The sequence below is a fragment of the Oncorhynchus nerka genome, linkage group LG9a (assembly GCF_034236695.1).
Source record: "Oncorhynchus nerka isolate Pitt River linkage group LG9a, Oner_Uvic_2.0, whole genome shotgun sequence".
In the NCBI taxonomy this organism is placed as follows: domain Eukaryota; kingdom Metazoa; phylum Chordata; class Actinopteri; order Salmoniformes; family Salmonidae; genus Oncorhynchus; species Oncorhynchus nerka.
This window is the reverse complement of record NC_088404.1, coordinates 35,437,882-35,461,285: the sequence shown is the minus strand read 5'-3', so window position 1 is coordinate 35,461,285 and position 23,404 is coordinate 35,437,882. Positions and strand designations below refer to the sequence as shown.

Here is a 23,404-nt window from a genome sequence, read left to right as displayed (position 1 = left end):
ACAGTATGACATTGCTATTATAATATCAAAACAAAAACATACAAAGACATGTTCATGAAGTGTGTGTGTGTGTGTGTGTGTGTGTGTGTGTGTGTGTGTGTGTGTGTGTGTGTGTGTGTGTGTGTGTGTGTGTGTGTGTGTGTGACGTGACCACGGCGACGCATGCAACGTTAACTCCGCCTCGGTCCAAGTGACGTTTCACAGAGAATGTCGCCAATTTACCTCAGTTGTAGACATGGCAGCGCTGAGACAGGAGCATCGGTATGGGCTCTCCTGTGCAAAAATCAACAAAAACGTTCAAAATAAAACTCTGTATCACGTCAAGCTAACTGATACCGCCATTCGAACGCTTGAAGCCTACCAAAATCTTAAGGTAAGTCCCATCCGATTTAATTTGCTCTTGCTTGGGTGTTTGTTTAATTGGATACTCCCGACTATAGTCTAATCGGAATGAAAACAGGTAGACCACTGGGTAAAAAGTTCCATCAAGTACTGAAAGTGTCAGCGACCTAGTAGCCTATCGTTTATTGTGCTTGTTGTACACTGTGAACACTAGGCTATGTATAGTTTATTGATCGATGGCATAGTTTACAGTTTTAGTAGTCTATGGTTGTTTGATTATATGGGACCATAGAAGTTATGCCACAGCACCCAATACACAATTTGAGGTTGTTTTAAATTGCTTTGAAAATGTCCTCCGATTGCTTTAACTTTCATTCGTGTGGTGCATGGTCTCTGATCATTGATGTTTCGAAGTAATATATTTTATGTGACTTAATAGTCCAAACATCTATTCGTCATTTAGAAACCCAAATAAATAATGCTTAGAATTTGAAAATAAATAGCGCAAGACCATATTTATGCTCTCATCAGCGCTTTAACCTATCTGCGAATAATGGAACTCAACATTCATTGTAAATTGTAAATCTATCCACCAATCGTGTTACGTTAAAAGTAAAATAGCCTACATAAGCTGTTATGGTTTCTGATAATGTTGCAGTTTATCAGTTTGAAAAATGTGTAGCCTAATAACCGTATGCCTATGTGACATGGATAATATGCAGTAAGCATTTCTAAGTAACTGTAGCCTAGCCTATGTGTTTTTTTGGAGATTAAAAATTCCTTTGATGCCTGTTGTCAGTGGTAGAAAAAGTACTCAACTGTCATACTTGAGTAAAAGTAAAGATACCTTAATAGAAGTTACTCAAGTAAAAGTTAAAGTATCTGGTTTTAAATGTACTTAAGTACAGTGGTGGAAAAAGTACTACATTGTCATACTTGAGTAAAAGTAAATGCTGTCAATCAAATTCCTTATATTAAGCAAACCAGATGGCACACTTTTCTTTATTTTTATTAAATTTACGGACAGCCAGGGGCACACTCCAACACTCAGACACAATTTACAAACGCAGCATTTGTGTTTAGTGAGGCTGCCAGATCAGAGGCAGTAAGGGTGACAATGTGTTATATTGATAAGTGTATGAATTGAACCCTATTGCTCTCCTGCCTGAGCATTTGAAATATAATGAGTAGTTGTGGGTGTCAGGGAAAATGTATGGAGTAAAAAGTACATATTTTCTTTACAGATACCCCCCCAAAAAACGACTTAGGTAGTACTAAGTATTTTACTTAGCCTACAACAGGCAGTTGTGTAGTAACTATGAAAAGTAGGGACAACTTGGAGACCTCTACAGTCAATTGCTGTAAATCTGGACAGCAGTTGGATGGGGCCCTGTCAATTTCCCCCCAACCCCCGAGTCCGTTGTTGTTTGAAGTTTTGTTGCTGTGCTCTTGTGCATTGTTTTGCCCTTTAAACGTTTAGAAGCCCGCCCAATTCCAGAGATCATCGGTCCATCAGGTGGTGTTAAACTATGGGTTCCATTTCCCAATGAAAATGCATGGCAACTCCCACATCTGCTGTAGTGTCATGAATGTAATCAGATACAAAGTGTATATATACAGGGGTCTGCTCTCTTTTCAATAGGCTTTTTTATGGGTCAAGTTTTTAACCAAATATGTATAGCTCATGTATAACTACAGTGTGGGATTTAGTTCATCATGCTTCTTCACAAGGTTGTTAAGTCAGGTCATTATCAGTTTCTGTGGGTTTCACTCTGTATGAGTAAATGAAGAGCCCGTAATGTTCATCATGCAACTGACCCATAAAACAAATTGATTCCTAATAAGCCTACCGTTTAAAATACAACACGAGCTGTAGGCCTATTGAGCAATGACCAGAGGGAAAGAGAGCAGCAGGATGACCTCTCCCAAAACCGTCTACAATAGATAAACAGGCCTGTTGACCATGGCTGCAGCTGTACCTTTCAGATAATGGCTCTTATCTCTTGACCCTGTATCATCGCTAGGAGTACCTCAGAGATAACAGTTTTTGTTCTCTCCCATGTTACATACTAGTCATATACAGGTTCTGATCCTTCTTGACTGTTCAGGAACACTTGAAACATGCAGTGTGGTTACAGTTACATAAAGGCTTATTTGGAGGAGAGCGTTGTACATGGAGGACAGCGTTGTACATGGAGGGCATGTTTGTGCAGGTCACAGTACGGAGGGCTGATAAAAATGTATCTCACTTGTAAACAAAGGTAGAGTCATTTTGATGAGAAATCAGCTGAGAAAATGATTAGGGATTCTACTCTAAAGGCTTTGTGATGAGGATTTTTCCTTGATTCTCTCTATCTCCCCTCTCACTCTCTCCCCTCTCTCACTCTCTTGTTCTCTCTCACTTGCTCTGTACTTCCCTCTCTCTCTCCTCTCTTGCTATCTTTCCCCTCTCTCTCACTCCCTTGTTCTCTCTCACTTGCTCTGTATCTCCCCTCTCTCACACTCTCTCCCCTCTCTCTCAATCTCTCTCCCCTCTCTCTCTCTCTTTCTCTCTCACTTGCTCTCTATCGCCTTTCCTCCCTCCCCAATTTCCAATTGACTATGAGAACTGGTTGAGTGAAACAAGTTTTCTGTGCTCTAGATTGATTAATCAGAGACATTCCAGTGCAGATTATTGGTGAAGCAACATTGATCTCTGGGTTGTTTTATTATTGAATGAACATTTAAGAGGTTGTACTTCGGTCATTGGGGGCAAATAAGGGATGGGAAACTATAATTATTGTGATGGTTAGCTAATGGTATAATTTGCCCCACTGAACTAAGTAGCACTGTTTTAATACATTCTCATCTTGATGAATAAGTCATTATTGCTGTGGGAGAAATTGCTGGTATTCAGTGTAATTGCAGCAAATATATCTACTAGCAGAGCTTGACCAGATTTGTAATATTTATTATTAAATAACAATATTTCATTTCAATATTTAATTTTACCTGATGTATTTTAGGTTCAATCGTATTGTATTTACCTGCAATGCTTGAGTCTGTTATATTACATGATAACCACTTTCCTCTTTTTGTCTCTCCCCAGGGATCCTTACCAAATCAGCCAGCAATTTGCTTCAAGGGGAGCCAGGGGGTGAGATGAATGTGTTTTCACCTCCTTTCTAATGCTTCACAAATGAAATGCTTGAATTAGTTCTGATTTGCTGTACAGGCAACACATTCGTAACAGTTCCTCCACTGCATTTTCTTATGAGATTCAAAAACATGTCTTGAAACAAGAGGGCAGTTCAGTTGCATGCATCCACTGACTAAACCCTGAAGGCCTGCCTGATTAGATTGCACATGTTGTTCTATTCTTCTATTCTTCAGCTGGTGGTTATTGTTGCCTTACAGAGATATACAGTAGAATGGAGCTGTTCTCACATTTGTTGTTATAAATACAATAATAGCTTGACTGCCTTGCAAAGGGACTATCAGTATTTAATGTGACCTCCTTTGCATTTGTGGCATGTGTGAGTTTAGGGTTGTTATGCTTCAGCTTTCCATGTTCGATTTAGAACTGGATTCAATCAGACATGCTACAGCAATGTTTATACAGAGTCTTTATTTACACAACTACAGTACTGCCAGTTATTCTGAAAACTGGAAGCATATAGCTGCTATTCTCACAGTATTCCAGGACCATGTTTGTGATTTTTATCTGACTACAGGGGAAAATATGTGATAATATGCTAATGCATAAATACTGCAAACCAAGTTTGTTTAATTGTAGCTATGTGTCATGTTATCCTTGATGCTGAGTGTAGTCAGACCTAGCACATAATGTACAGAAACACTTGGCAGTGAAAGGGAGAAGACATTCCTGTGAAGCAGCAGTAAAGAAAGATGCCTGTGTCCAACCAGATTAGCCGGGGCACTAAAGCCTTCTCCCCAGCGCTGCCTACTGCACATTTACCACACATTCAGCCCTGTCTAAAAGGAGCTGCTCTAATCCCTGCATTGACCAAAGTGACTTTGCTCTGTACACAAATGCTGGCCTGTGTGCTCACACAGACCCTAAGAGAGGGTACACTATACCCCCAGGCTGCTAGCCAGGTTACTGGGTCAGGCTGGCAACTGAAAAGGCTTTGTTTGGAGAGGGGGAGGAGGTTGGGGAGTTGGTGAACCCCAGGGAGCCCCATGTCTCCACGCCTGTTGTCTCTGTGTAGACATGAAAGAGCCGAGATGAGGAAAGGGGGATGCTATGGCAGCCGTGGAGTTGTTCTCCCTCTGTCTGCACTGTTCTTTATGGCGCTTCATCAGAAAATAATAAAGTACTCTGATACAGAATGTAGCTTAAGTAAACAGAAACATATGCAAGCCAGCGAGTGTTGTAATTGAACATATGCAAAATCGAAGCGATGAATACAGATAGGCGACATCAGTCCTTCTGTTTAGCTTTTTTAAGTGTGTGCAATTAAAGTATGCTTTAATCACTGAGTAGGATTTTGTGATTATATCTTTGTTGGCACATTATATATTCAAATTGCTTTGGCGGAATTCAAGCATAGGCTCCCTCCCCCTCTGACAGCGGCCCCCTGTGCTAGCCGGTTGGGCATTAATGAGCTATCTGCCGTTGGAGGGAGAGCAGATTAAGCTGTTAATGGGGGGAGGATGGTGGTGAATGTGGCAGATTGGGGTACACCAGACAGAGGGGGACCAATGGGCTCTAAGGTTCCTAACAGTACAGTCACGGTAAACAGTGTCCTTACCCATCATATCTACAGCAGCTCTTAACATTTCAAAAACAGTGTTGAGTGATATCATTTTCCTGTACTCTTGAGCTGGTGACATCACCCCCAGCCCAAAAGAGATGTGAATGTAGACTAGTGGATGAGGAGTGGGTATGTGATGAGAGGGGTGATGCTTGTGACCAGTGATAGACGGCATTGTTCTCTCAGACGTGCCCTGCTGGTCCAATAGACTAGATGTAACGTAGTAAACGGAAATCCGTGTGACACTCAAATGATCAAATCAAAAATCAAATCCAATTTTATTTGTCACATGCGCCGAATACAACAGACCTTACAGTGAAATGCTTACTTACAAGCCCTTAACCAACAATGCAGTTTTTTTTAAAGACCCCCAAAAAAGAAATAAAAGTAACAAATAATTAAAGGGAAGCAGTAAAATAACAATAGTGAGGCTATATACAGGGGGTACCGGTACAGAGTCAATGTGGAGGCTATATACAGGGGGTACCGGTACAGAGTCAATGTGGAGACTATATACAGGGGTACCGGTACAGAGTCAATGTGGAGGCTATATACAGGGGTACCGGTACAGAGTCAATGTGGAGGCTATATACAGGGGGTACCGGTACAGAGTCAATGTGGAGGCTATATACAGGGGGTACCGGTACAGAGTCAATGTGGAGGCTATATACAGGGGGTACCGGTACAGAGTCAATGTGGAGGCTATATACAGGGGGTACCGGTACAGAGTCAATATGCTGGGGCACCGGTTAATTGAGGTAATATGTACATGTAGGTAGAGTTATTCAAGTGACTATGCCTATATAATAACAGAGAGTACAGCTGCATAAGAGGGGGGAGGCAATGTAAGTAGTCTGGGTAGCGATTTGATTAGATGTTCAGGGGTTTTATGGCTTGAGGGTAGAAGCTGTTTAGAAGCCTCTTGGTCCTAGACTTGGCGCAGTACCACTTGCCGTGCGGTAGCAAAGAGGACATGATCACTAGGGTGGCTGGAGTCTTTGGCAATGTTAAGGGCCTTCCTTTGACACCGCCTGGTATAGATGTCCTGGATGGCAGGAACTGAGGTGATGTCTGGTTAGACTGTAAACTCTCCTTCCAGACTCACATTATGCATCTCCAATCCAAAATTAAATCTAGAATCGGCTCCCTGTTTCGCAACAAAGCATCCTTCACTCATGCTGCCAAACATACCCTCGTGAAACTGACTATCCTACCGATCCTTGACTTCGGCGATGTCATTTACAAAATAGCCTCCAACACTCTACAAAGAAAATTGGATGTAGTCTATCACAGTGCCATCCGTTTTGTCACCAAAGCCCCATATACTACCCACCACTGCGACCTGTATGCTCTCTCGTTGGCTGGCCCTCGCTTCATATTTGTCGCCAAACCCACTGGCTCAAGGTCATCTATAAGTCTTTGCTAGGTAAAGCCCCTCCTTGTCTCAGCTCACTGGTCACCATAGCAGCACCCTCCCATAGCACGCGCTCCAGAATGTATATTTCTCTCGTCATCCCCAAAGCCAACTCCTCCTTAGGCCACCTTTCCTTCCAGTTCTCTGCTGCCAATGACTGGAACAAATTGCAAAAATCACTGAATCTGGAGTCTTATATCTCCCTCACTAACTTTAAGCATCAGCTGTCAGAGCTGCTTACCGATCATTGCACCTGTACACAGCCCATCTGTAAATAGCCCACCCAACTAACTCATCCCCATATTGTTATTTATTTTTTTGCTCTTTTGCACCCCAGTATCTCTACTTGCACGTTCATCTTCTGCAGATCTATCACTCCAGTGTTTAATTGCTAAATTGTAAATTCGCCACTGGCCTATTTATTGCCTTACCTCTCTAATCTTACTGCATGTGCACACACTGTATATAGATTTTTCTATTGCGTTATTGACTGTACGTTTGTTTATTCCATGTGTAACTCTGTGTTGTTTGTGTCACTCTGCTTAAATAAAGGTGAAATAATAATAATAATAACAACAAATAAGTGTAAAGAGATTACACCTGACATAATATGTATGTAAACATTTCAATTTACATGCCATCCTTGCCTTACCTTTTGTTGTGGCTGGTAACGTGACATTCTTGCTTGGCAGCTCCAAATTTACCATAAATATCACTATCACAGTAACTTAGCCAGTAGCCACCGTCTAGCCAGTAAGCTTGCAATTATTTAACAAAACAAGCAACTTTTCCTCTAAAACAGATTAGCTACAATTTTGAATAATGCAACTAAACCATATTACACTCTTGAATAATGTGACAATTGACAAGCCAGTGCAGACAAATAAAGGGTTTATTTTCTCGTTTGTACACATATTAAATGTAGCTTTCAAGACCACAGCTAGATAGCTAGTAACGTTAGCATATCAAACATGAATGTTTACTCCTCTCATACGGACAGAAAATATCAGCTTCAGCCTATTAAAGTTACCTTATAACAAACTAGGCTTCATTTGATCAATATCATGGAATTATAGGCATTATAGGAGGTAAACGCAAAATTGTGACTGAAAACGTTGATCATTTTCCTGGACATGCTCATCCAAATATTTATATATTCTTAATTCCATTCCTTTACTTTAGATTTGTGTATACTGTGTGTATTGTTGTGAAATTGTTAGATATTACTTGTTAGATATTACTGCACTGTTGGAGCTAGGAAGACGAGCATTTCGCTACCCCCACAATAACATCTGCTAAACACGTGTATGTGACAAATAAAATTGGTTTTGATTTGGTGAATTGATTAGCTTCTTGCTACATTCTTCTTACCAGGAAGGTGGCTCAGAGCATTCAAGGGGGAAAACACTGAGCTTCCCTTTTTTAAAGCTAAGGCGACAATTTCAGAAAGTAACAGGTGAAAACTTAATAAAAGTCTCAAATATATTGAAAATGTCTACACATTTCAGTTGTATTTTTGCTGTATGAATGTTGGGTTGAACGAGACAATTCTGTTTACACTGCACTGCTTAGAGACACTGCACTGCTTAGAGACACTGCACTGCTTAGAGGGGGAAACTGTCGGGTGAGTGTCGTGTGCGACCTCCAAAGGTAGTGTTAGAGATGTGAGAAATACAGAAATTTACATTACTGTAATGTCTCATGAGAATTGATACCTCCCGACAATCTCTCAAAATTCTCCTTAATCCCCCTCAATGAGTATAGATCCTAAATGCTGTCTGGTGCTGAGAGGAGAGTAGAGGAGGCATTAGGGACTATTCTTCCCAGGGATCATCTAATGACAACTGTGTGTGGCTCAGCTAGGACCCCCCCGGTCCCTCCCGTCTACCTCCCTGATTATTGTGCCGTTTCACCCTCTGCCTTGGCTGAAGCCTTGGGCGACATCAGGGCCTCCATCTCACATGCGGCTGCCCCGACCCTACCCCCACCCAGAGCGCTCCGCCTCTCCATCTCACTGCAAATTAGCTTTAGCTTCGTGTCGGTGTGTGTGTCGGTGTGTGTGTGTGTGTCGGTGTGTGCATGCCCGTCAGGTATTTTCCCGAAAGCTAATTAGAATAACAATAAGAGGAATGCAGTCAGAGAGAGGTCCTTTCCCAGTGGCACAACTAGAAGGTGGGGGGAGTCGTCCTTCAGGCACACGTCGCTCTACTCATCCAGATGTGTCAAGCTAGGAAAAAGGCTCTGTGTGCCCTGCGCATCTGAGGCCCACTGTTTTGACTGGCAAAGCTGTTGGCCCCAGTATTTTGGGATCACAGTATCTGAGGGACAAGCCTAATGAGACATCTCCCAGTCCAGGGAAGCCCGGCTCTCTTTCTTTAGCAAGCAGCTCTGATATTGAGAAAGCTCGTGTAGCTCTGAAGTAGGGATTCGAGGAGGATATTATTCCAAGTTACAATGTTTTGTTAAAACATATTTGCATGTTTTTGTGCAGTAATTAAGCATGTAACTTAACACAGATATGGAACTGGAGGTACGGAGTTCTGATGTTTTGATTGTTTGGTCGTTGGACTGAGAACATGTTGATTCCCAGCAGCACTGATCTATCTGGCCGGGCACCCACTCAGAGAGTGTGTGGTCACCTATCCAGGATGACTAATAGATCCAGGATGTTGTAGTGCTGCTCACATAATAGCTCAACCAATATGTGTTTATTTATTAGCACATGTCAAAAAACTATTAGGAATATTGATTGACATACCCAGCCCCCACTGTTTATACATGTACAGTTGTAGTGTTCTACTTTCATTACATCAACAGTGATAGGAACATCATGGCAGCTATTTATATCACATCACAGGAATAGGCTAAACCAAGGAGATCCTGTTGGAACTAAATCCATCTGTACACCAGTAAGCACTGACCCAGAAGCTACCTAGGAGGGTAATAACATCACTTTGAAATATATATTTTTTCTTCTTCTCTGAAAGCACCAGTGCAACAAAACAGACATCAGCGAGAGTGAAAAGCAGTATGTGATGTTAGAAAGAGCAATCCTCTGTTCCTCCGATCTTTCAGTTTGTCTGGTTGGTTGTTCGGCTATCAGCAATGGTCACTTTTCCTCAACTCTTCCCACATCCATTATTTTTCCAGCATTTTAAAAATGCAGCACAACAGGATACAAGCAACACTGCCTCTGTAAACAAAGATGGTTACGGAAGTGGAATAGTCAGAGGGGAGAGTTTCTGTCTGAAGTCTGTAGTGCTTGTGTTCTTTAGGGTTCAAATCACTAGAGTACTACAGACTGAGCTATTGTTTAACCTAAAGAAGAATAACAACCTCGTTGTTTACCAGATTTAGAATGGGTGATATACTGTACAGGAATGAAGGGAGTGAGTTATTGAACCATATGTTTGCTGAGGTTGACAGATTAGCCCAGCCTCTCTTGGAGAAGGCACATTTTGCTTGGCATAAGAGTCGATACCTTGGGGGATGCTGTAGCCAGGCCAATTGCCCACCCCCTTAAAACCCCCAATCCTCCTCTCTGTGGATCGGCAAGTCTTTATCAACGGTAGGGCTGACTTGAAGCACAGGAACAAAAAGACAGCCTCACTAAAAGCATGATTTAAAAGAGAGGTGATCTCATGCATTGTGTTCATGATCTATGAGTCATTGATCATACGGTAAACAGCGGGAGGATTGTGGAGAGCCGGAATGAATATGTGCCCCAGATTTCCCTGTGGCATCGTCTGCCTGTGTTGCCTTCTATGGTTGTCTGCATGTGTCATTGGAATAATGCCTTCCTTTTTAAACGCCACTTGTAAGCTTCCTTTTCCTTTTTGACCAATAGTTCTGTGTGGAACATTGTGAGTGTTTTAGCAGTGTGTCCTCATAGTACACATGGATCCAGCGTGTGTGTATTGCTGTTTGTGAGGAGAGGCAGCGTGGCAGAGGGAGGGAATGCTGTTGTCATCAGCTCTAATCCACCCCTCCTCCTCCTCCCAGAGTAGTTCTCTCTGTTCTGTTTGTCCTCTCATTTGGGATGCTTTGGTGATCACCACATACCAGAGAGACAGGGAAAGAGAGGACTGTGGAGTACCGTTCCTCATGCACGAGCTGAGCTGGGAGTCACGCTGTGACGGTGCTGTTGTCCTAGCCCTCTCCAGCCGCCCGCCACACGTCCCTGCTGTTCATGAATAATCCAGGCTGGCCGACGGTCCATTGCTCTCAGCTCTGTGGGGGAAGATGCAAGAACAAAAGACAGGCAGCTCACAGCAGCAGCTATGACTGTGCAGACTGGGATAAGAGGACAATGGCCAGTAGTGTCAGTACAGACAAGGGCAGGGGCACAGACTAGAGTAAATCACATTCATATATCTAGGCACCTGCTCCCATCACTGTGCTGCCATGCTAAATACCAGAGCTAGGATCTCTACCTGCTCGGTAATGTCTACAGACCCAAGAAGAAGAAAAGAACATCACCAAAGAAATACTTATCTTTCCTGGCAGATGGGTGGTTAGCAGGAGGAAAGAAAGTATATATCTTTACCAGAATAATGATCTCATCCGCCACCAAATTTAAGGCAGAAGAAGAGCAGCATGATCAGAGATGATGAATAGTGTTAATGCTGTCTGTGTGTCAGAGGAGGAGTTTTCCATGGACACCAATGAGGGGTGCCCTTTGTCCTGCTCTAACAGCAGAGCCCCCACCAAGTTGTTCTGTTCCAGTCCAGTTCACACCTTACAACAGCCTGAAAGTATTTGACATCTCTAAACACACAGGGCCGGCCAGCCAGCCGGGAGTAAGGCTGCAGCATATGTGCCTGGGCCACAGTGGGGGTTATTGTGTCTTCCCCCGCGCCCCATTGAGAAACTGTTCTGACAAGGTGCTGAGGATTGTCAATCTGATGCCATTTTGCTGGGATGACTGTCCAACTGCCAAGTTCAGCTCACAGGATGGACACTATTGGACAAAGCTGACTGACTCAGTCCTCTGACAGTTCACTGCTCACTGACTCCCATTTGTTCTGTTGGGGCGTTTTTAGAATAATTTGCGTATGTTATCCATTCTTTCTCACAATTTGTTATAATTGTCCTGTACCTTGTCTTGAGAGTATTGTACCAGGATTTGAACAAAATACATGTTGTGTAATATGGCATAGCTTACTATTTTAAATGTCCCTTGGAATGATCAGATAAAATAAAGAGTACAGACAGAAGTGTGATGCCTAATTCCTGTGGTTAGCGAACACTAAATATTGATTTGTTTCCTATGTAGGCCTAAGTAGTTAGTTGGAGGCATTGACCGCTGATGTTGAGGTGTGGCATACGGCCTCAGCTGCAGCGTAGCTTAGGAGATGTTTGATCTTAGTCCTTCCATGTGACCTGCGGGAGTGTGGGGCTCCCCCGCCTAACCAGAGATGGAAAGGGAAGGCTCACACTGCCTGGGGAAGACAGGGGCCCCTGAGGCCTGGGGGCCCAGGGCAAGGACAGCTTTATGGTGCAACCTGCCTGCCCTGTGTGAGTCTGCTTTATGGAAATACACATCTCTGTTACTCACGCTGATATTAAACTTACCTGTCAATGTGGGTGGTGGTTCTGGAACAGAAAGGGACCAAGGTAAAAGTCATGTTAGATTTCCATCAGTTTGGAAAATGGGAACACACAAAATATTGATTATTTTTTATTTAGTTTAAAACAAATTATCAATATTTCAAGAGTTTTGTTGTGATGAACATTTGTATAGATTTCTTTTAAATACACAAAGCACACAAATGTAGGCCTAAGCTTTTTCGTGTACCTTTTCTATTAAGTGTTTATTCGAAACCCTCTAGCATGATTAACTGTCCTGGGAAATGTAATCTGAAGACAGGAGAAAGTGGCAGGTAGCCAGTTGATGATGGCCCCTGTGTGCTCAGACAGAGCTTTTAACGGTAGTGCCTCATGCTTTAGGGCCCTTAAACTTCACACCAGGTACTGTCGGGGCTAAAAGCTGCCAGGGGAGATGGTTTCTCCCCCAGGAGCCAGGAGTGCAGAGCTGGGAACTAATGGGTTAAATTACATATGGTTATGAAGATGAAGAAGAAAGCTGTGAATAAAATGGGGGCGCCCTCAAAATGGACTGACCTGAGTAACATTGATTAGGTGACAAGCAACTCTAACGCTTGGCTGGAGGGGGGGTGCTCGATGCTTGCCTCGCACTAAGGGCATAGAAACCGAGGGAAGTGCTGGCGTTATGGGGGTTGGGGTTCTAGGGGGTGCGGGGGATTGCACAGCTAAGACCGTAAACCCTGAGCTGTGCTCTCCCTAGGGGCAGGCAGGCTTTTGTTTATCAGCGTCTCCATTTGAAACAAGTCATTCTCCATTGCAATGCTGTCTGCCTTGACCTACTTCTGGAGCCTCTCTTTCTATGACTTGTTGCTTGTAATTTTGGTCAAGACCAAGTCTTGAGGTAATAGGTCCTGACGATATGGCTCTTCTGTTTACTTTGACTCTTTTTTTGGTTGATGGCAGTTAATTAGCAGAAACCTTAAGCAGCCATTAGTGGAATCGTACCCCACTTCACAAAGGGCTGGACAGATATAGGTCAACATAACTAATGGTCAGTTGGATATCACAAGTGTCCATGGCTTTGTGGGCTGCCTTGCATTTTGTGTTCCGCAGTGTGGCTTGCATGTTGTGTGCTATAAAGAGAGCTGAGGCTCGGTGATGGGGGTAGGGTGCATAGCTCGCTGTGGGGTTCGGAGGGGGAGAGAGATGGGGGGGGGGTTGAAAGAGGAACTGTTTATTGGCTACAAGCTACAGAAGCTGCTTATTGCTGTACTGCATAACTAGGCATTTGTGGCAGCCAGAGTCCTGCCTGCCACATCTACCCCAGGCACTGTGCTTTCTGCCAGCCAGCCTGGAATCAATCACTTCACAAATATAACGAAACATACTGTTTCAAGGCCACTGTCTGTCCTCTGTTTTTCTTATGGCTCCTAATAAGATGAAAATATGACGTTATGTTTTGGTCCTTTGTGTTGTTAGCCGTGTCAAGCTAGTCTGACACCATTAGAGAAGTGAAAGTGACTTACTTTCAGATGATTTGCCAACAATTTCTGAGTACTGTATGGCTGTGCACATTGTCAGTCAGTCAGTAATCATGCTGGGTCAAAAGAAGTAATCATTCTGTGGCCCATCTCTCTGCCCCTTTCAGGCGGTGTCAGAGGAAGGACCTAAAAATGATCAAAGACTCAAGCCTCTCAAGTCATAGACTGTTCTCTCTGCTACTGCACTGCAAGCGGTACTGATGCACAAAGTCTGGAACCAACAGGACCCTGAACAGCTTCTACCCCCAAGCCATAAGTTAATTAATTAGTTAACCAAATAGCTACCTGAACTATCTGCATTAACCCTTTTTGCACAAACTTTGTTTGATTCGTAACATACACTGCTGCTACTGTTTACTTTCAATCCTGTTGCCTAGTCACTTTATTCCTAGTTATATGTACATATCTACCTCAATTACCTTGTACTCCTGCACATCTGTACTGGTACCCTGTGTATATAGCCAATTTATCGTCACTCACTGTGTATTTATTATCACTTTTATTATTACGTGTTTTACTTTTCTATTCCTCTTTTTTCTTTCTCTGCATTGTTGTGAAGGGCCCGAAAGTAAGCATTTCACTGTTAGTCTACACCTGTTGTTTAAGAGCATGTGATGAATAAAATGTCATTTAATTAGATCTTGTTCTCAAATTTCCTCTGCTAATTCAGATTGACGAAGGTTGAAAGAGAGGCATCGGGACAAAAATGTCTATTTACATAATATGTACATAAACTTCTCAATTTACATTAGCAATGGAATGTCCCATGCTGAGAGAGCGGATGACGTTCTTGCTTCGCAGCTCAAATTTACCGTAATTATCACAGTACCCGCTAGCCAGCTATGCGAGCAACTTTTAATCTACCATATTGCACTCTTGATTAATGCAAGAAAACCATATTACACTCTTTAAATAATGCAACAATTCACAAGCATGTGCAGACGTCAAAATGGTTTATTTTCTCGTCCATCCACTCATTAATTTAGGACCAAAACAATATCACACCCAAAGTGGCACAGCTGCTAGCTAACGTTAGCCAACAACATCTGCTTCATCAAGTAACTTTAAAAAAGCAAAAATGTACCTTTACCCCTCTCATACAAATATAAAAGTACAGTAACATTATCATACAGGGTCATTAATATTATACAGTGATAAGTAGCTAGCAAGCTAAGCAAAATGTATGCATCCTCCTCGCATATTACCAGGGGTGGAAGTTTAATTAATTTGTTCCCGGTACGGGACCGCCTATGTGTGTACACACTTGTCAAACCGTCACTTCAAATGGCTCCTTTACTAGGCTACCCGTGCATGTTCATCCACATATTTCCAGCCTCCAAACAGTGGTGAATGGAAAGAGACATCTGTTACACAAAACACCCTAACAAAATGTATGACATTTGACGATTGTCATTACGCCAGAATTTATGCAGCCACTGCTGTCCGTGCCCGTCTCGGTCACTTATCTCTGCCTTGGCAAAATGTCAATCATGTTCTGATTTAAATGTTCTCTTCGTACCACATCACATTTTGGAGCGTAGGCTCCTGACGCTCATTTATAAGTCCATTTGCAAGATGGTCATGCCTCTGACATGCAGTAATGATAAATAGTGGTGTAATAGCCTACAATTTTCTTTACATTTTGTTTTATTTATTGAGAGAGGCTCATATTTTACCTGTATGGTGTATTTTGCCAGGATGCCATACCAGCCTGCCTTACTTTCACCCTTGCATATTACTAGCTAGCTAGTTAGCTTCGTTAGTTAACATTGGCTGACGTTAGCATTCAGCTATCTGAACCATAGCTAGATTGCTCACATAAAATGCAATTTTCATTTAAAAAACTATGGATTTTAGCACCCAAAGAAAAGCTTGCATTTACACAGGACAAACATGGGTACAAGGAAATCATTCAATAATGGACATTTTTACAAGTATCAACTGACAGCAACTCGATCTAGTCGGAGGTGCAGTACACCCACACTCGTCACCACTCAACTTTATTGTACTTGTACATCTTGGAGTTGAGAAATTCAGCTACTTGCATTCTTGTTAGCTTTTTGCTTTGAAATAAATGACAGTGTTCTGAGATTCCCTCAAAGCTACGGTGTCAATTTCGGAGTAAACGAGTCTCAAATATAAGGAAAATGCCGATACATTTCAGCTGTTTAAAAAACATTGCTCTGCTATTTAGAATTTTACTGTAGAAGCATTTCACTCTAGAAGACAATTCTGCAATGCTCGGAGGGGGGGTGAGCAAGGCTCACCCGCAACCTCCGGAGGTGGTGTATTTAGAAGACAATTCTTCTCACCCACAACCTCCGGAGGTGGTGTATTTAGAAGACAATTCTTCTCACCCGCAACCTCCAGAGGTGGTGTATTTAGAAGACAATTCTTCTCACCCGCAACCTCCAGAGGTGGTGTATTTAGAAGACAATTCTTCTCACCCGCAACCTCCGAGGTGGTGTATTTAGAAGACAATTCTTCTCACCCGCAACCTCCGGAGGTGGTGTATTTAGAAGACAATTCTTCTCACCCGCAACCTCCGGAGGTGGTGTATTTAGAAGACAATTCTTCTCACCCGCAACCTCCGGAGGTGGTGTATTTAGAAGACAATTCTTCTCACCCGCAACCTCCGGAGGTGATGTATTTAGAAGACAATTCTTCTCACCCGCAACCTCCGGAGGTGGTGTATTTAGAAGACAATTCTTCTCACCCGCAACCTCCAGAGGTGGTGTATTTAGAAGACAATTCTTCTCACCCGCAACCTCCAGAGGTGGTGTATTACAGTTAAAGGTCTAGCCGAGGGTATTTTCTCGAAACCTCTGGGCAATCTCTCGTAGTGAGAAGAGACCCTAGGGCACAGGCTCAGCATCAACAAAACTGTCCATTTCAACTTGAATAAATGGACAGTCAGTGCCCAATGTTTTTAAGTACATTACAATACCTCTTGGTTAATAACATTCTTTGTTGAATTGGCCATTTAGTGAAAGTAGGTTTTTAGGCCATTTAATGTAACTGATGGTGGCCCCATAGCTCTGTTGGTCGCCAGGGGAGCCCTGGACAGTACTGTATATGACACTGGACACTATTATCCAGGTGGGAGGGTCATGAGTTCCTATTGGTAATGCCAGGATATCAGCCACCCCGGTCCAATGGCTGACAAGAGGTCACCTAGTATGTCCCATTGGACTGGGGAGGCTGATATCCTGGCGTTACCAAGCCATAAAACTGACCTTATTGTCTTAGACAGTTGCTTATTTAGGTCAGTTTTATGGCTTGAAAACAGCGGGGGGTCAAGCCGCTCTCATATCAATACATTAAAATCTACTTTGGTCCACTAGCGAATAAACTTCTAGATTACATTTACTCCAATCACCCCCTGGTGAGATAAACTGTACTCATTAAATAACAGTGTTGTTCCAAAGCAGGAACATCAAAGCAGCAATGCTGCAAGCTTGATACAAGTGTGTCACAGAGTGTAACATGCAGAATACAGTAAAACTGGTATAGGTAGATGATTAACATGGTGCTCTACAGATGGACACCTTTTACATTTAGCCTGTTTTAAGACTGTATTTATACATCTATAATTGGTGTTTTTGTGCGCTGTGCTTACATTTTTATCTTGGGTTGTTTGAGGATAGCAGAGAATGTTAGTTTGGAGAGAAGATGGTTTTATATGGATGTACCAAGCACACAATAACTTTTAGACAGAAGAAGGGAAAGTGTTTTTTAAAGACTTGTTTAAGACTTACCATTTAATAGTATGAATAGAAAGAATCTGTAAAAAATGTTTTGTAGAAACTACCGTCTACACTGTTCTCTATACCAGGAGTGGGCTAGGAACAGCGATTGAAAATTGAGTAACTGATTTGCTCTGTATGGACACAACATTCAGTTAGCAACTACAGAGGAACACTGTAATCGATATTACACTACATGTATATGGACACCTGTTCGTCAAACATCTCATTCCAAAATCATGGGCATTAATATGGCTATAACAGCCTCCACTCTTCTGGGAAGGCTTTCCGCTAGATGTTGGAACATTGCTGCGGGGACTTGCTTCCATTCAGCCACGAGAACATTAGTGAGGTCAGGCACTGATGTTGGGCGATTAGGCCTGGCTCGCAGTCGGCGTTCCAATTCATCCCAAAGGTGTTCAATGGGGTTGAGGTTCGGTTCTTCCACTCCGATCTCAACAAACCATTTATGCATGAACCTCGCTTTGTGCACTGGGGCATTGTCATGCTGAACAGGAAAGGGCCTTCCCCAAAGTTGGAGGCACAGAATCATCTAGAATGTCATTGTATGCTGTAGCATTAAGATTTCCCTTCACTGGAACTAAGGGGCCTAGCCCGAACCATGAAAAACATCCCCAGACCATTATTTCTCCTCCACCAAACTTTATAGTTGGCACTCTGCATTTCTTGGCATCCGCCAAACCCAGATTTGACCGTCGGACTGCCAGATTGTGAAGCGTGATTCATCACTCCAGAGAACACATTTCCACTGCTCCAGAGTCCAATGGGGTGAGCTTTACACCAATCCAGCCAACACTTGGCATTGCACATGGTGACCTTAGACTTGTGTGCATCTGCTCAGCCATGGAGACCCATTTAATTAAGCTCCTGACGAATAGTTAATGCTTCCAGAGGCAGATTGGACCTCAGCAGTATGTGTTGCAACAAAGGACAGATGATTTTTATGCCCTTCAGAACTCGGCGGTCCCGTTCTGTGAGCTTGTGTGGCCTACCACTTCGAGGCTTAACCGTTGTTGCTCCTAGTCATTTCCAGTTCACAATAACAGCACTTACAATTGATCGGGACAGCTCTAGCAGGGAGAAACTTGACGAACTCACTTGTTGGAAAGGGGGCATTCTATGACGGTGCCACATTGAAAGTCACTGAGCTCTTCAGTAAGGGCATTCTACTGCCAATGTTTGTCTATAGAGATTGCATGGCAGTGTGCTCAATTTTATACACCTGTCAGCAACGGGTGTGGCTTAAATAGTCAAATCCACTTATTTGAACGGGTGTCCACATACCTTTGTATATATAGTGTACCATCGAAGAGCAGAACTACAGCACGGCTTTCAAAGATGTGTGTTGACGTTTGGAATTAGATTGGAGAAGTGATATGATATGCCTAGTTGACTTTCAAATGCTTCAGATGTGGCTTCATTTTATATCACATTAAGCCAGAGGCTGCCTGGCTGCCACCCTGAGCAGTTAAATCATATGTAATGTCAATAACCTCAGTCTTCCTATTTAGCACGTTTTGCTATCCAATTAAATGTGTAACCTAATTGATGACTTCCTTCTTTACAGTCCTGTATACGTTAGATTCCAAAACCTTTCGGATTATATGACACAAACGCAAGGCATTTCATTTAGCATGTTTAGAATATGCAGTCCGATGGCACAGCTAAACATGATAAACATTTATCATTTTACACAAGGTCCCCTCAGTGTTCTAACGATCTCTCTGTGTCCCCTGACAACAGTACATCAAGATCCCCGCCCCGTCCCCAGATGCCTCGGACGCACTACGGGTCTTCTCCTTCTACCTGTCCAGTGATAGCAAGGACAAACCTCAGGCCAGCTTCGACTGCACCCACCAGTATGTCTCAAGGTAAGCACACACCACTGTTTTCACAGTCAACCACAGCCAGTTCAGTCAGATTGTGACCACAGGACTTCTGAGACACGGCTCTCTCTTACACTCTCTCTCCCATTGCCAACCTAAGTAATCCTTGTCACAATGTGACTGCTTCAAATTACAGCTTATCCTCAGACAATTGTTCTTACCATTGCATGTATAATACAGTTCAGTCTTATTTTAGAACTACTCATAAACTCTGTCCTTTTGATTTAAGTACTTTCTGTTGAGCTTTTTGTTTTGTCTTTTGAGTTACTGTAAGCACCTATTTAGCATACTGTGTTGCTAAAGTTTGACAGTTGAGGTTGGTTGTCTCTAGACCTTTGACCTACACATGTCTGAGGACAGTGAGATCACAGTGTTTGGAACCATGTAGGGTTAGTTGGAGGGGTAGAGCTGTGACGCTCTGTTTGCCCTGCAGCTCAAAGTCTTGTGGCTTTTACAATACTTCACTTGTTCTGCAGCTTAATGCCTTAGCATAGGATGTGAGGAACAAGCATGAGGACAGAAGTCACAGAACCAGCCATGGGAGTGAGACACATGTCATATGTAGACAGAATCACACAAAACACATTTTCAAGAAATGCTGTATTGATTTGGAAGTAGTGTGAGACTTTTTGCTGCTATGTGAGCCTGATCTTCTACTCGCCTCAGGGAGGGCAGGGAGCACCTGGAGGGCCAGGGCAGTATTCAGGACAAGATCACTGTGTGTGCCACTGATGACTCATACCAGATGACCCGGGAGCGCATGTCTCAGGTGGAGAAGGACATCATGAGCAGGTCGGCCATCGAGATCAAGCCAGGCTCCACTCGTGGTAAGTCTGCAGTCACAGGCTGCTTTTTCCTCTGCTGGCTGAGCTATGTCCAAACCAGCTTCACACCGAGCCCTTTACCTTTGGGGATCAAGGGCAAAAAAATTGAGGTGTTTTAATGTTCTCTGAAAGCTTCTAATCCATCGCCTTTTACCATCTTGTCCTGCTGATAATTGCCATATGGTGTGGAAGTTATCGCATAGTTGATCAAAGTACTGGGTTGCAATTATTCATGCGACAGGGGAGGCCTCTTTTTCTTCTTCTTCTCCCTTCATTTAGACCAGATTGCTCAGGCACACTGCCAACCTGCCTGCCAGCTCCATTCATGTGATTGAGTTTGCCAGAAGTATGCACTAACAAGTCTCATGCTGAGTGGATGAAGTTCTGCCTAAGAGTTTAATTACAGTGGCTGCGATTCAATTAGTTTTCATCAGCTGAAATACGGAATTATTGTTTGCAGATTCTCTGAAGCAAAGGCCATAATTTACCATAAGTAGTTAAGAACTGACGAAAATCAGAATCAAAAACCTGTTTGTGCCACTATGTAAATATATTATTGTGGGAGCATACTTTTTTATTGAACCTTTATTTAACTAGGCAAGCCAGTTAAGAACAAATTCTTATTTTACAATGAGGGCCTACCCCGGCCAAACCCTCCCTTAACCCGGATGACGCTGGGCCAATTGTGCGCCACCCTATGGGACTCCCAATCATGGCTGGTTGTGATACAGCCCGGTATCAAACCTCTAGCACTGCGATGCAGTGTGATACAGCCCGGTATCAAACCTCTAGCACTGCGATGCAGTGTGATACAGCCCGGTATCAAACCTCTAGCACTGCGATGCAGTGTGATACAGCCCGGTATCAAACCTCTAGCACTGAGATGCAGTGTGATACAGCACGGTATCGAACCTCTAGCACTGAGATGCAGTGTGATACAGCCCGGTATCAAACCTCTAGCACTGAGATTCAGTGTGATACAGCCCGGTATCAAACCTCTAGCACTGAGATGCAGTGTGATACTAAATGGACATGTTACCGATGCTGTGTATTATAACCTGAACAGACGTGTAGAACTATGCTGTCTTTATGACATAATATGCATTTGTGGATTTAAGGCACATAGAGCTCTTCTTTGCAGACACTGACAGTTTTACACATATTGTCTAAAACATAAATAGAACATACTGCACAATCCATGTTCTACCACTGATGAAGCACGCAACACATTTTAACATTTTAAATTGTAGTCATTTAGCAGACACTCTTATCCAGAGCGACTTACAGTTAGTGCATTCATATTAAGATGGCTAGGTGAGACAACCACATATCTCAGTCATAGTAATGACATTTTTCCTCAATAAAGTAGGGGGGGGGGGTGCTGTGGGACTATTTCAGATACTCTTTAAAGAGGTAGGGTTTCAGATGTTTTTGGTAGATGGGCAGGGACTCTGCTGTCCTGGCTTCAGGGGAAGCTGGCTTTACCATTGGGGTGCCAGAAGAGAGAAGAGCTTGGACTGGACTGGGCTGAGCTGCCTTCCCGTAGGGGTGGGAGGGCCAAGAGACCAGAGGTGGCAGAACACATGACATGCCATACTGTTGAAATAGGCTCCTTGAGGGCTGTTGCACAATCCTGTTAAAGGTAGCTGTCATGTTGAGATTGCAGTGTAATGTCTTTGCTGAATGGGTTCAAAGCAACGACTGAATTCTAATCCAAATAATGCATTTTAAATTAAAGTTAGTCAAGTGAAAAGGAGGACGTCCACTTGCAACCTCAGCCTGGGAACATTGACATTGGTTTCATAAGGTTTAAGGCACACAACTGGACTCACTTTCCCACAGCATGGACAGGACAGTAAGGCACCCATTCAAAGGCAACTGAAATTAAAGGGTCATAAACTATATGTCATTTGCGCTACTGTGCACACAAACCTCCTGTGGCAGCCAGCAGTATTTTTGTGGTACAGTAATTCTATGGCTATCTCCTCATGTTTCTACATACAAATGATAGTTTGCAGGAAAATGCATATCATTTAGTTTTAATGTATGGTTTGAATACTTTCCCAGTGAAAAGATTGAAGAAATTCTGTAAAAGGCATGTTAAGGTCATCTCTGACCATTACTGTAACTGTACAAAACAGTCTTATAAAGGGAATGTGTTTTAGTTGAACATATTCAGTGGAGATGGATGTATAGTGAATCCCCCACCACATGTTTGCTAGTATTGAGGGTCAGAAGGGTTAGGCCTGGTTAGTCCAGTTAGTGTTGGGCCTGGTTAGTCCAGTTAGTGTTGGGCCTGGTTAGTCCAGTTAGTGTTGGGCCTGGTTAGTCCAGTTAGTGTTGGGCCTGGTTAGTCCAGTTAGTGTTGGGCCTGGTTAGTCCAGTTAGTGTTGGGCCTGGTTAGTCCAGTTAGTGTTGGGCCTGGTTAGTCCAGTTAGTGTTGGGCCTGGTTAGTCCAGTTAGTGTTAGGTCTGGTTAATCCAGTTAGTGTTGGGTCTGGTTAGCCCAGTTAGTGTTAGGTCTGGTTAGTCCAGTTAGTGTTGGGTCTGGTTAGTCCAGTTAGTGTTGGGTCTGGTTAGTCCAGTTAGTGTTGGGCCTGGTTAGTCCAGTTAGTGTTGGGTCTGGTTAGTCCAGTTAGTGTTAGGTCTGGTTAGTCCAGTTAGTGTTGGGTCTGGTTAGTCCAGTTAGTGTTGGGTCTGGTTAGTCCAGTTAGTGTTGGGCCTGGTTAGTCCAGTTAGTGTTGGGTCTGGTTAGTCCAGTTAGTGTTGGGTCTGGTTAGTCCAGTTAGTGTTGGGTCTGGTTAGTCCAGTTAGTGTTGGGTCTGGTTAGTCCAGTTAGTCTTGGGTCTGGTTAGTCCAGTTAGTCTTGGGTCTGGTTAGTCCAGTTAGTCTTGGGTCTGGTTAGTCCAGTTAGTGTTGGGTCTGGTTAGTCCAGTTAGTGTTGGGTCTCGTTAAAATAATGTAATCTTGTTAGGAGACGGCCTGAGAACACCAGGTACCAGTAAAACATGCTACAGCGCTCCTCCCTCTATAGGAGTCTATAGGAGTGAGGAATACCACACACTGTGTACGCTCTTTCAGTTAAGATGATAAGCCAAGATCCTAACTCTGTGATCACTGAAGATCCCATGGCACTTATTGCTAGAGTAGGACTTAACCCCACCGTCCTGGATAGACTCCCAACATGGAACCATGAAGAACTTCTCCTTAGCCTGTTATAGGCTCAGTCAATCATCATCACTTCTCTGCTGGGTCTGGTGTCAGTCTGACGTACATTACTCATGGTTGTGATACACTACACCTTGGTGACAGATGGGATGAGGAACA

At 43.2% G+C, this 23,404-nt stretch overlaps 1 protein-coding gene across 2 annotated transcripts in view; it reads left to right on the top strand.

Annotated features, from left to right (window-relative positions):
• The first annotated feature begins 235 nt into the window (after positions 1 to 235).
• Positions 236 to 23,404, top strand: part of LOC115134221 (RNA polymerase II elongation factor ELL2-like) — a 40,118-nt gene continuing 16,949 nt past the window's right edge. For both annotated transcript variants that reach the window (XM_029667971.2, XM_029667973.2), the window contains exons 1-4: positions 236 to 373; positions 3,431 to 3,478; positions 19,112 to 19,239; positions 19,921 to 20,081. In XM_029667971.2, coding sequence (XP_029523831.1) covers positions 236 to 373; positions 3,431 to 3,478; positions 19,112 to 19,239; positions 19,921 to 20,081 — 475 coding nt within the window. The remainder of the gene's footprint in view (positions 374 to 3,430; positions 3,479 to 19,111; positions 19,240 to 19,920; positions 20,082 to 23,404) is intronic.